The sequence below is a fragment of the Acomys russatus genome, chromosome 28, assembly GCF_903995435.1.
Source record: "Acomys russatus chromosome 28, mAcoRus1.1, whole genome shotgun sequence".
Taxonomy (NCBI): Eukaryota; Metazoa; Chordata; class Mammalia; order Rodentia; family Muridae; genus Acomys; species Acomys russatus.
This window is the reverse complement of record NC_067164.1, coordinates 400,889-415,017: the sequence shown is the minus strand read 5'-3', so window position 1 is coordinate 415,017 and position 14,129 is coordinate 400,889. Positions and strand designations below refer to the sequence as shown.

Below are 14,129 nucleotides of genomic sequence, written 5' to 3'. Positions count from 1 at the left end.
GGAATATACCCAGAAGATGCTCCAGCACACAACAAGAAAATTTGCTCAACCATGTTCATAGCACCCTTATTCATAACAGCCAGAACATGGAAACAGCCTAAGTGTCCCTCAGTAGAAGAATGGATAAAGAAACTGTGGTACATATACACTATGGAATACTACACAGCTATTAAAAACAAGAAATTCCCAAAATTTGTGGATAAATGGATTGAGCTAGAAATGATCATAATGAGTGAGTTAACCCAGAAACAGAAAGACTTAAATGGTATATACTCACTTATATCTGCATATTAGCGCAAGGGGCATGTCCCACGAAAGCCTTCACTTACCAGGAAACTGGGACAGAGGGGAGGACATCCTATTGGGACTCTAGATGAGAGAAGCATGGGAGAATGGCAAAGTAGAAGGATCCAGAGGGTCCTAGAAACCTACAAGTAGAACATTATGATAGGCAGATTTGGGCCCAGGGGTCCCACTCAAACTAAGGCACCAGCCAAGGACAATACAGGCGGTAAACTTTAAACCCCTACCCAGATCTAGCCAATGGTCAGAACAGTCTCCACACTTGAGTGGAGAGTGGGATATGGCTTTCTCATGTACTCTGGTGCCTCACATTTGACCATGTCCCCTGGAGGGGGAGACCAGGTGGCACTCAGGGGAAGGACAGCAGGTTACTGAGAAGAGACTTGATACCCTATGAGCATATACAGGGGGAGGTAATCCCCTTCAGGAACAGTCATAGGGGAGGGGAATAATGGGAAAAGGGGAGGGAGGGAAGAATGGGAGAACACAAGGGATAGGATAACGATTGAGATGTAACAAGAATAAATTAATAATAAAAAATAAAAAAAAAGAAGATAGGAGGAATTTCAAAGTGGAGTCCGAAAGAGTGGGTGATGCTGCACCACAGAGTACAGTCACCTTCTGTCACAGATGAGGAATGGTTTGGTCATCTTAATCAACTGCAGGCTTGTCTGTCAACACCAGTTTTGTTAACATGGAGCTGGCCTTACATAAGGAGAGGATATTATCATCAGTTCTCTGGAAATTATATGGTACCCAGAAGAGATGTTCCCATTTTGTTGAATTTTCCCTCCTGTATTTTTCCTCCATTAAAAGAGAGTTAATAGTTTCACCACATATCTGAAGCTTGTGAATTTTGTTTTCAAAAAGTAGCTTGCATAAATAGCAACTTTAAGTTAAAAGCACTAAATGGTTATTAAACAAATATATTAATATAGGATAAATTGGAAAATAAAAGTCTCCTAGAATTTCATTACATGAACCAATGTCAACATCTTGATTTATATTGGACTAAGCAGACAAGTTTCTGGGCTGAAAGTATTGGTTGGGCTATGGATGTGATGGTCCCTTATCATAACTGACTATGAAAGAAAGCCAGCATGCTGCAGACTGGATTGCAGATTCTTGTATCACCGTATGTACTTGGTAGACAGATATTTTTCATAAAGTGCTGATTTTATTTATGAGCTTATGACCACCATTCCAGATGATTCAATAGTTTTCCAAAGTATTTCACATATCCTAGAGTTTTAAGTATTTTATTGTCTATTCATTTAGTTTAAATCAGCCCCCACTGTTAAAGGCTTGGATTTCTATCTTTGAGAAGTATTAAGCTATGTATGATCCATGTACACAAATTTACACTCATAGAAGGATTATTTTCTTAAGATAAATTTCTCTAAGTGGCATTGGAATGTCAGAGAATATGGGTGTTTAAACACACTGATACATATTGTTCTTCCTAGGCAGGTGTTTCACCACAGCTCCCTATGAGAGAATTTTCTACATTTTCTCAGGAACTTCTACTCTCCCTTCATAAATGTCACTAAGCTGATTTCATTGTTGTACCCACATATACTTATGTGTGTGATTGTCTATACTATGCACTATAATATAAAATATATGCCGTATTATTAACCCACTATCCTGTTATAGCACATAAATTTACAAACACAGATTTCTTACTCAACTTCTAAACGTGAGTGTCTCTGCTTCCCAGGCACCTGCGTGAACATCACTCACAGCCAGTGTCAGATTCTGCCCTACCACAGCACGCTGGCACCTCTCTTGCCAATTGTCAAAAACATGGACAAAGAGAAGTTCCTCAAGTTCTTCACATACCTCCATCGCCTCAGTTGCTATCAACACATCCTGCTATTTGGCTGCAGCCTCGCCTTCCCTGAGTGCATCGTTGATGGTGACGACAGGTATTTTGGAACCAAATCATTCAGTGATAAGAGCCCAGTTATTCTGGGGACAAGTGTCCAAGAGAAACAAATCATCCTGTTACTACCTTTTATTTTTGTTTCTTTTATGGGATGAAAGGATGCACATCTGACATAGTTAATTTCAAGTCTATGAAACTAATATATTTAGAAAATCCGGGTTAATTTTCATGTGCAATTATCCATATGTTAGCTGATGCTATCAGATGGACACTCATTGCTGTTTCAGTGAGGGTCTGAAAGATGAAAAAATTTGCTCAAATGTACAGCCGAAATGTTAATTGGTGAGACTTTTATCGAGGTCTGTGGGAGGGAGGGGTAAAGAAAACAATTAAGTAGTAGGAAACACGAAGATCTCCTGATAAGAGGATGTTATTCTACTACCAAAGTCTTGAAGAGAGAGAGAGAGAGAGAGAGAGAAAAAAAGGCTCAAAGCAATTGGAAACTTGTAGCTAAGGGTGAAAGGAAGGACTAATAGCCCAGCCCCCTTCTCCAACCATCCTTTCTGCCAGTAAATTTACTCACGCGCCAGCAGGGGACAAAGACAGGCAGTGCAATGGATGAGGTCCAGAATCTCATTAAATACCATCAGCTAAGAAGTCCAAAATCTTATTTAAATCAATTATGAGTGACATTCTAGATGGTTCTTCTCATCAGCATGAGGACCTAGTGCTGGGGTGTGGGAGTACCTATGGAGGGACTAACAAGAATTATTCAACAGGCTAGGAATAAATTTCAATAACAGTTGATCACCTCAATAGTGTCATGGTTATTTGAAGCACTATGTATATATTTGGACAATTTCAAAGTACATGTTAAGGACCTATTTATATGCACCATCAATTGTTTTTTGGATTGAAATGCTAGGAACATTTCAGAATAGGAACAGCAGAACACATTTCATGTTTTCAAGTGCCCCTACATCTCATGTTTGTAATACTTTAAGCAGTGTGTAAAATACCCTGGGAGTCAGGCAAATGCCTGATACTTTAATTGCAAGATGCTGCACTGACATTGCATTGAGGTAGAGCAAAAACAGTAGGTGCTGAGCTGTGTAAATAAAGGATCATGAGAGTGTGCAGAATTCAGCGAAACTTGAAGTATCAAGGACCCAGTTACAGAGGGTGACTTTGTGGTACGCAGAAAGAGAAGGTGGATTTGATCTTTCTTGTGGGTTAAAATAAGAGATGCTTGTGTGGGCTGTGGTTATGAGTCAGTGGCTGAGTGCTTGCCTAGCATATGTAGAGTTCTGCACTGCAGAAACAATTGAAACGGTCACCAAGAGATGTTTTATTTCCCCAGACTGTGGCAACATAGTTGGTGGTTGTATTGGTTTTCTTGGGTTTCTTTAACAAATTGCTGCCTGCTGGGTGGTTTAAACAACAGAAATTTCTTCTCCCACAGTTCTGAAGGCTGGAAGTCTGGGTGTCTGCAAGGCTGTCTGGCTCCCAGCACTCCATGGGGAGAATTCATTTTTCCCTTAGCCAGCTTTCAATTATTTCTGTTTCTTTGTCTCATGCCTGTGTTTCTCCATTTTCTGCCTCTACCATCACAAAGAATCCATCTCTTTCTCTTCTGTTTCCTATAAGGATATTGTCATTGGATTCAGAGCTCATCCACACAATCGAGGATAATAGCTTTACCTTCAGATCCTTAATTATATCCACAAAGACCCTGTCTCCAATGAGGTGACAGTCCCAGTTGTAAAGGTGAAGATATGGATTCCTCTTTTTGAGGCAGTGATTGAGAAAGCAGGCTAAGAGAGCCATGTGCCATAGCCTCCTCATCCATAAAAGAGAAAGAATGGTTATACTTATGTTACAAAATTTATGTGAGGATTTAATGACACATGGGGCTTGGGACACTGCCTGGTTCTTAGAAAGAGCTCAATAAATATTAGCAACAACTATAAAGTGGTGATTTGTGAAGGACAAGTAGAATTAATGAAGTGGAGACCACAAAAATGTGCTTCTAATATATATGCTATGTGTGAAGAATTGAATTAAAAAAAAAAAAAAAAAAGGAACACTCCTTTGCTTAAAATGAAATTAGGTAAAATACCAAAGATTTTGGAACTGGATTCTCATTCTATTTCTGTTTAATGTCCAAGAATTTCACTTATATCTTTTTAGATTAATGCCTCTGTGGGCTCTTGCATGCACACAGAAAGACAATGGAAAGGGAGTGTGCTCAGAGTCTTGTAGCCACTAGGTTCATTGTGATGGTCCTCTGTAGTCTAGCTCAGTCTCTACTTGAGTAAACACTTTTGAGCTGCCCACAGTTTACAGGGCACTTTAAGATAAATTTGCTTTTCCTTGACCTGATTTATCCTTTGATAACTGCACTAGTATGAGAGTTTTCAATTTTCTGTTATAATGAATAATAATTTACAATTACTTTTCAAGTGTTCTCTGGGGACTTATCCTATTTTTATTATTATGTTTAGTTTTATAATTGTACTTTTAGGCCATGCTTCCTGCTGTCAGTTAGTGTGTATATGGGAACTGAAAGCTAATTTAATAAGTAGAATAAGTTCAACAAGGCAAATTCATTGTAGAAAACCATTATAAGGTCAAACATATTTTTCTTGTGTTTCCCTATTTTGTACCATCTATTATATGTCACACTATTCAAATAAAGGAGAAGTGTTTGTTTTCCAGCCTAGAGAAAATAGCTACTTATATAAACATTTAAAATCTAATTTTAAAAGATTATAGTGGGGTATATAAACAGTATAGTTTTTAACCTGATTCTTTTGAGACCATAGATACTACTTAACTATATTGTATGTTAATGGGACTTATTCTAATGGGCTTTATTGGTCTTTATTTTAGACTGTGGTTGCTTTGAGCAAATGTGTGTGCATGTACTGAAATACAGTCCAGTTGAAAGACAGGAGAACACATGGATCCAGTGAAGCATATGTAAAAATATATAATTTTAACCGACAAACTATTGGGGTGGCACTAAAGTATGTAGGTTAGAAGATGGTATGTAAAAAATCAAGTAGTTAGCAAGAAAATATTGGTTAGCTAAAAGAGCACAAGAGGTAGATGATGTTTTGATATAAGAAGTGCAGGCCGTGTGTTTATGTGTTTTTGATAGGTAACCGTCACCTTCCTCTACCTCCTTCAAACAGTTGCGTTGTAGTTTTTATTAGCCCTGAAATGGTGTTAATTTGGCTTTGAAATGTCAACCTTGACTTAGCTTCTAGAGGGTTCTCTGTAATCCTTGCTGATCACCTTGTCATTACTCCATTCAAATCTTCTACTATTTTGCAGGAAAGGTCCTTACTTGTGAAAGGATTGGTTAAAGTAAGGAAATTGATGGACTGACCATTGATCTTTCTCCTTAGGCGTACTGCTCTGTGATTGGGCTTTAGCAGAAATACACAAGGGCAAGAAAATAAAATTTCTTTATATACATAGATGATTAGAGATTAAAGGACATATCTCAAATGTAGGATTATTTCCCATAGTAGTCTAAATTCCTATAAGTTTGGGTTGGAGAGTAAATGAACTTCCTCAAACATTTGTGTGCGTGTGTGTGTGTGTGTGTGTGTGTGTGTGTGTGTGTGTGTGTGTGTGCGCGCGCGCGTGTACTCTTGCTTGCTTGAGGAGGCCAGAGGCCAGCCTCAGTGTCATTCTTCAGGAACCAGCTGCCTTGTTTTCTGGAACTGTGCCATTGGCTTTGAACTTGAAGGGTAGACAGGCTGGCTAGTCAGTGAGCTCCAGACTTCCTCCTCCTCCTCCTCCTCCTCCTCCTCCTCCTCCTCCTCCTCCTCCTCCTCCTCCTCCTCCTCTCCTTCTTGTTGGTTTTTTGAGACAGGGTTTTACTGTGTAGCCTTGGCTATCCTGGAACTTGCTCTGTAGGCCAAGCTGGCTTCAAACTCACAGAGATCTGCCTGCGTCTGCCTCCTGAGTGCGAGGATTAAAGGCGTGTGCACTTTCACCACCCAGCACCACTTCTTTTGACACAAGTTCTAAGACTTGAACTCAGGTCCTTTTGCGTATGTGGCAAGTACTTCACTGCATGAGCTATTTCCACAGCCTAGACTATAACTAAAATTTAAGTTTATATTGCTAAGAATTTTTAGCAATATAAAATCATACGAATCTAAGAAATGCTAACAACCTTTCTGAGCAACCCTTGCTGAAACTAAATGCACCGATACTCACAGTTCTGCTTGTGTCTCCTAGTTTTTTTTTTTTATGACTTATAGAAAGGGTACATGTAGGATCCACACTGGCAGATGGATTCTTCATAAATATCAGTTGCTGCTATTGATGGAGTATGTGAATTTATGGGCTGATATTAACTTGATTCTAGATTTTTATTGTCATCTCCTCCTTTTCATTTCCTGATCCACTGTCCTTTAAGAACAAATTGAATGGTGCCATTACCCAGACACTATCCTTTTGGACTTTCTGTCAGACTTAGATGCTGAACTAAGCTCCATGCCACAGCGTTTGAAGCTCTCTCTGACTCTCTCACATCATGGACCCAGACCCACCTTTACTGGCCTTCATTTCCATTTCTTAAACAACAAAACCCAACAAACCTCTTTTGAGTAGCCTTTGCACACAATGCTGTTCCCTTTGCCTACAGAGAGCTTTCTTTTCACATTAAGCCCTTGGCCCCAAAGTCCTGGCTGTAGTGAAGTCTTCTCTGAACACCCCAGGTCTTCTTTTGTCTTCTCATGGTGAGCTGGTTGTGTTCCTTGTTTTTACCATATGTTGAATGTTCTTAACATGTGTAGCCCCCAAAGAAGCCCACTAGGTTTTATATAAGAAGCAGAAGGAAGGAGAAATTTGGGAAGCGGTTGAGTGTATGAATTTGATGATGGTGATAGCTTCACAGTTCCTTTCTAATTTCTGAATGCATCATATTGTGTGCATCAATTATGTAGGGCTTCTTATTTGCCAGTCACAGCTTTCTGACACTCTGATGGCTAGATAACAGGATGTTCCTGTTGCACCTCACTATACTATAAAATAAGCCTGAGATGCCTCCCGGAAGTGGTCAAGGTGTGCACCAATGGTACACTGGGATGGACTTTGAAAAACCAAAACTTTTGCAAAACATTTTTGCTACACAGAGCTACAAAGCTTTTAAAGAACAATGTCTGCTGTTCGCATACCTGATGTTGTCACACCATTTTCAAATTGAACTTTCCTAAGAATGTTTCAGTTAAACAGCAACCCATTTGCTCAGCGTATAGTTTTAGGAGACTTCCTAGTTGGCAGTGTTCTGTCACAGCACAGCCTGTAACAGTCCTCTACGTACGTGCAGCCTTGGCATTGTGTTACATTGTGTAATAGGAATTAGAACATTCTTTGGAGAATTCATCAAGTGTATAAAGTCCCAGTAAGATTATATTATTATTCTCTAGAGAGAAATATTGCATACCACTAATTTATCTTACTAAGGACTTGACATGTTACAACGTTATTGTGCCACTTTTGAGTACATATGGAAAATTAGCATTAAAATAATTATATTAAAACTGTATAGGTCACTGGTAAAGAAAGTGGACTCTGGTCCTGTTACTAGCTAAGTCTCCTAGAGGTGTTTGCTGGTTACTCACAAGGGTTAAATAACTTACTACAGTTAAGTTACTTCCTAAGTTGGAATCAGAGGTCTAGTCTTGTATGTATTTGTCAGCTGACTGTTCAGTCTTACAAGCACAGATTATACAGTTCCTTTTAATGCCAGACAACATTAGTTAGCTACTTTGCAAAATCATGCCTAAAATGCCATCTTAGGTGGGACTCCATCAGATGAGTCAAAATGGTCTAACGTGTAGGCAGTGTACAGTTCAATGGATAATTCAGATTGCTTTTGTTTTATATCAAGTTGTAAAACTGGAGAATCAGGCCAGTCAAAATCCTTCTGAAAATATCTTGTTGTGTTACTGCCAGTGTCTGGGGGCACTCATACTTTACCCACTTCAGCGGTGAGCTCATTTACTCTTCTCTCCAATTCCTGCATGTAACTAGAACTTAAAAATCATACACGTGACTCCATTCACTTGAAGACCCTCGTCATTGCATCATTTGATGATAAACAAAATACAACAGCCTCAGTTACAAGCTGCTTTTGATATCTGTCAGTCTTCTATCCTGTGGGTCTCCGTAAGTGTGCCAAATACTAAGATAACCAGTGTCCCATCAGTTAGGAGGCATGTCTTTTGCTCTTCCTTCGGGAGCTGTTTTGTGGCTTTGTGATATTCTTGTTGGCTTACTCATCTGTTTGGATTTCTTTGAGTTTTTCTTTCCTAAGAATGAAACCTCAAAGTTTCCAGATAAACAAGACTGTGGGTGTTTTTATTTATTTTACTGACATTTTCCTATTACGTGGGAAGGATGTAAAGACTGAATAGTGTGTGTAGACCTTGCAGTGGCCAGGAAGAGGGAGTCTGTGGGTGGGGAAGAGAAGGTTTTTGTTCTTGTCCAGCTCGCTGAACTTGGGAGAGGGCATTGTGGCGATGGCTCTCCGTCAACAGCTTTATTCCTAGGGGCACCTAAGTTATCCTTCGCACAGTTCACTCATTTATCCAACAGCTTCCTGTGGTGTCTCCATTTGTAGACTAGGGAAATGTTGCAAAGACAATGCCCAGGAACCATTGGCTTTGTGGAGCTTACATTGTATTGTTGGGAGATAAACAAATTAGCAAACAAATGAATAGATGGATGGTTTAATATTCAGATCATTTCTAATTTTGGCTGAAGAAGGACACAAGAGTAACTTTCACTTGAGTGGAAATTATGCTCACTTTTCTTCCTTGGACAGTGACATGATTTTGCTTCCATCTGAAGTATGCCCTTCTGCAGCAGCCCCACTCCCCCCAAGACAAACACAACCCACAATGTACAAAACCTGCCATGGCTGCATTTGCTGAATCTGAGTTATAAAACCTCCTACCAGGTTTTAAGTGAATAATAGTTGAACCATCTACTCAACATGCCATTGTGTTTCCTCCCTCAACAAGTGTTTGTTGAGCCCCATTAGATGTGAGGCATGCTGGGTGATGTGCTGGGCATTCTTCATTTACTTCTTCATAGTCATTTGCTGCATACCTTTGCTCCAATTCTTTCCTAGACATTGTTTCAGAAATGATCACCTTCAGGCTCTCTGTTGAACTCATGTCATATGAGCCACCAGTAGGAGATCAGAGTGCAGGGCAGGCAGGTTGGCTCGTGGTCATCTCATGTTGCTTTTGGGTGTATCCTATATGGCAGGCCAGGACTCCTGCACATCAGCCTTCCCTAGATGACTCTTCCTATGTTCCAGCAACAACAGCTCCTGGCCCCACCCTACTGTGCTAACCCTTGCTGGTAACAGGAAGCACTGCTTTTGTCAATAGTTCTTTCATTGAATACTATGCAGTCCTCCCTCCAACTTCAGTGGGTCATCTTTTTCATGCTGGAACCATGATTATTACAAATAAAGACAAGACAACTTTTCTAGTTGTTAGAGTTCCAGACTACAGAGAGTAAAAGATACTCAGATTCCTTCCATTATTTCTCTTCTGATGAGAGACTATGGAAAGGCAAGCCTTCACTTCACTTCTTAATCTTTATGCCTGGTGCAGGTAGAGACTAAGGAAACATTCTGTCTTTCTCTTATATGACAGGTAAGGTTTCTTCGGTCACTTGATATGCAATTGACCCCTCACCAAGCCACCTGTTGTCTCTCCCTCTCTAACAATGGCAATGGATTAATATTTTTGTGTCATGTTAGTTCATATGTGAAAGTGGATCACCTAGTAAACAATTCTAGGGCCATAGTATTTGGTCCCCAGATCTCTTTAAGTTTTAGTCTTCTTGAGACAGAAAAGGAGAAAACAGAGGCAGATGATCTAATAAGACTCTTTAGACATGAACAGTGTTTTCATGGCTAAGCAAGGGTCTAGGGTCTCTAGGAGATGCCCAACTCTGACTTTGTGAGCATTGGTTGCTAAACAGCTCAGTCTAAAAATGACAAACTAGGATTGCATTAAAAATGATTGCTTAAGTCTCATCATCCATAAATCACACATGGAACTCAGTAACAACACTTTGACAAAGTGATGTGCCAAGGAAAAGTGTATTCATTATCCTTTCAGTGGTTTAAAATAACTCACATGTATTAGGTTATACTTCCGTGAATAGGAACCTTGGGCTTACTTAGCTGGCTCCTCTCTCCAGAGCCTCACTGTGTAAGTTAAGGTGTTGGCTAGAGCTGAGGCCTTGTCTGAAGGCTTGACTGGGGAAGGATCCATTTTGAAATTCATGAGTCATTAGAAGAGCTTCATTTTCTCAAGGGCTGTCAAGAAATGGGTCGCCCTCAAGGCCAAACAGCTTTAATATGTATGGCAACTTGTTTTGTCAAGGTCGGCAAAAAAGAAGAGTGTAGGGGAGTGTAAATAAGATAAAAGTCATAATCATATGTAGCTAATGATGAAATGGAATCTTATTAGCTTCTATGGTTGGAAGTAAGTCAATAGGCCAGCACATAATCAACAGAGGGGCTTCCAAAGGCAGGAACAGTAGAAGGCAGAGCTCATGGTGATATTTTAAGTTTTCCTTGCCACAAATCATCTTACCCAGCACCCACAGAAATATTTTTTTTAAATCAAAATTTCTAATATATTTTAGGCATAGTTTATTTAAATTAAACTAGATGGTGTGATGTGAGATTTTGAGTAAATACCTTAGCAATATTTGATCAGAACTTTTGGCTCAAAGTTATTTTATTACTGTCAATTTCTTGTTTTTTTTCTAAGTATAGTTATATGAAATGATTGCTTTTGGGAAACCCAAGGGAAAGAACCAATGTAGCACCCAGTGGGGGAGGAGGCGATAATCAAAAGGCTTTCACAGCTGTGAACCATGTGAGCTACAACAATGACCAGTGTGGTGAGCTATGTCCATGGGTACAATAGTGGCAACATTGTTATAGAAATAACCAATTGTTTTCTGTCTGGATTTAAGGCCTGCTTTACAGAAGGAAACATGTGCCTCAAATTGTAAGTCTGGCCAAAAACTCTGGGTTTGGGGATCTCAGAGGTCCTAGGAGTGAGCCTACCATTATTATTCTTTTCAGTGGACATAATATCAAACTACCTCCTAACTTTATATCATCACCTTATCCATCAATTAGTGCAGCTCTTAGACTTCATCAGAGAACTTTCTTTATGCAGTAGATGGTGGCTAATGCAGAATCTCACAACTGACCAAAGTGCAGAGAAGGAAATAAGTGACTGTCACAAGGAGACAGTGTTGCCTATCGGCTACATCTGAGTAGAGAGTCTAGGTATTCATCCTTTTATGGTTTTTGGTTGGTGCATCAGTCTCTGCAGCACTCCCTACTCTGCCAGGATTTGTTGACTCCATTGGTCTCGTTGTGGAGTTCCTGTCCCCTCCAGGTTTTTCTATGCCCCAATTCTTCTATAAGACTCTTTGCACTACTTTTGAAGAAGGGGCAGAAAGATTGTAGGGATCAGAGGTCAGTGAGGATCAGAACAAAGCAGGGTTTTCTGGATTTGATGCAATCACTGTAGCTATGGATCCACAGCAGCTGTGACTACCTGCACAAGGTGAAACCACACAGCATAGAGTGTGAAGGGGATTCTTTAGATCTTATCTGTGAGGACCTGTGAACAGTTGTTATCTCTTAGGGGAGGAAGAGATACTCCAAAATTCAGGTGCATATGGATAGCACAAATTGGACTCAATAACTAATTAAAAATAAAAGAGCACAAAATTGATCATTAGGAGGTGATGGTGACTTTGGAAGGCATTAAGGGGAGAAGTGAGGGATGAATTTGATCAAAATATATTGCACAATGGTGGTGGTGGTCACATGAAATTCTCAAAAAATTTATCAGAAATATTTCTACAAAGTAGCTCAAATTGATAGAAAATATAATTTATAATTCTTAAAAGCCTACTGGTCATATAAGTTTATTTTGTAGCTCTAGGTTATTTAACAAATTTACATTTATGACTATCATAAAATTTTTCTAGATAAACATCTGTATACTTTTAGATGTATCATAATAAAATTTCCTGGAAATAAATTCAGCAATGAAGTTATAAAGTAAGTGAACAATATTTTTGGTAGATTAACCATTTAAAAACATCCATCTGGCAATACAAGCAGTAAACATCAAACCCCTACTCAGATCTAGCCAATGGCCAGGACATTCTCCACAGTTGTGGGGAGAGTGGGGACTGACTCAGATATGAACTCTGGTGCCCCTATTTGACCACCTCCCCTTGGTGTGGCACTCAGAGAAAGAATAAGCAGGCTCCTAGGATAAGACTGGATAGCCTATGACTATATAGTGGGGGAGGAGGTCCCCCTTGGTCATAGACCTAGGGAAGGGGAATAGGGCGAAAGCAGGAAGGAGGGAGGAATGGGAAGATACAAGTGATGTGATAACAAGTGAACTGTAATCTGAATAAATTAATTAAATTATAAAAAAATAAAAGCATCCTTTCTAGTGAAAATATTACAAGTCCTTATTATCAAAGTGTGGTAACATGTTTCATTAGGACTCTTTGCCTTCACTTGAGTTGAAATGCATCAGGGCATTTATTTTTGAACCATATTAAATGTACTTCACACATCAATTAAGAGCAATCACCCTTTCTAAAATAGTCATTCTGATAGTGAAAGTGGTCCTTCTCTTCGTCAAACACTGTTTTCAGTTACCAATGTGTTGTTGCTTGGATATAGACACTTATATTCCAAAATAGTGTCGACTGTCTCACCACCCTGTTCCATGGGATGAAAAACAAAACACATCTGCCCTTCACAGGCAGCTGAATTTCAGGCAAAACAAGAACAAATGGCTCCTGATTTGTTCGGTTTGCAAGGGCTCATAGTTATTAATACTCTACCCCTGCTCACATATTCTAGTCCAGCAATGTAAAACTCATGGGTCTCAGTTGGTTACACCTCTGAGGAGACTTATTTGGAAACACTCTAGACATTTTTTCCTAGGCACTAATTATAGAACAGAAAGTCTGATGGTATTTTAGGATTTCTATCTACCCCCATTCAAACCTTGAGAAAAATGTCTGTTATTTCTTGCAGTTCAGCAATGCTGATAGGATTATTGTGACCTCAGTGCTCCTCTGAGAAACACTGCTCTGAAGAATGAATTCCAATTTACAAAGTGTTCATAACAAAAGAATTATGGAAAGTGGTCTAAACTCAAGTTCTTCCAAATTCCTCACTCTTCAAATGGGGAAACTGAGTCTTGGCATCAGTAAACTGTTGGCTCAAGGTCAGATAGTAACAGAGTATCCATGGAGGATACAGAGTAGGGGACTTAGGAAAATGATCGTGGTAGAGGGTAAGAGTCTGTGACAATGGGTCAGTTTCTGAGTTAAATACTTAATTTTGGGATATGAAAAAAGACACAGAGGGTGAATAATAAGTAGCCTCAGACAGATCCATTTGGGAGACTTCTCACTTTTAATTCTACAAGATCTAATTGTGGTGGTCTGAATGAGAATGCCTGGAATATGCTCACGTGTTTGATGGTTAGTTTCTCTTGGTGGAACTGCTTCGGAAGGACTGGGAGGTGTGGCCTTGTTGGAGGAAGTATGTTACTTTGACCAGGCTTTGAGGTTTCAAAAGCCCAGACCTTTCCAAGCTAGCTCTCTTGCTCCTGCTTGTGGATCAAGATGTAAGCTCTCTGCTGTTCCTGCTACCATTCCTTTGCTCTAACATCATGGACTCTAACCCTCTGAAATCATACGTCCTAAATTAATTACTTTCTTTTGTATGTTGCCTTGGCCATGTGTTTTATCACAGCAGTAGAAGCACGGATGAAGATACCCATCTATTCCCAAGTGGCAATCAGGACCAATTAATGTTTTATGT

General features: G+C 39.6%; 1 protein-coding gene across 1 annotated transcript in view; it reads left to right on the top strand.

Annotated features, from left to right (window-relative positions):
• Positions 1-14,129, top strand: part of Corin (corin, serine peptidase) — a 247,726-nt gene that overhangs the window by 80,807 nt on the left and 152,790 nt on the right. The window contains exon 4 of the mRNA XM_051170139.1: positions 2,024-2,231. Coding sequence (XP_051026096.1) covers positions 2,024-2,231 — 208 coding nt within the window. The remainder of the gene's footprint in view (positions 1-2,023; positions 2,232-14,129) is intronic.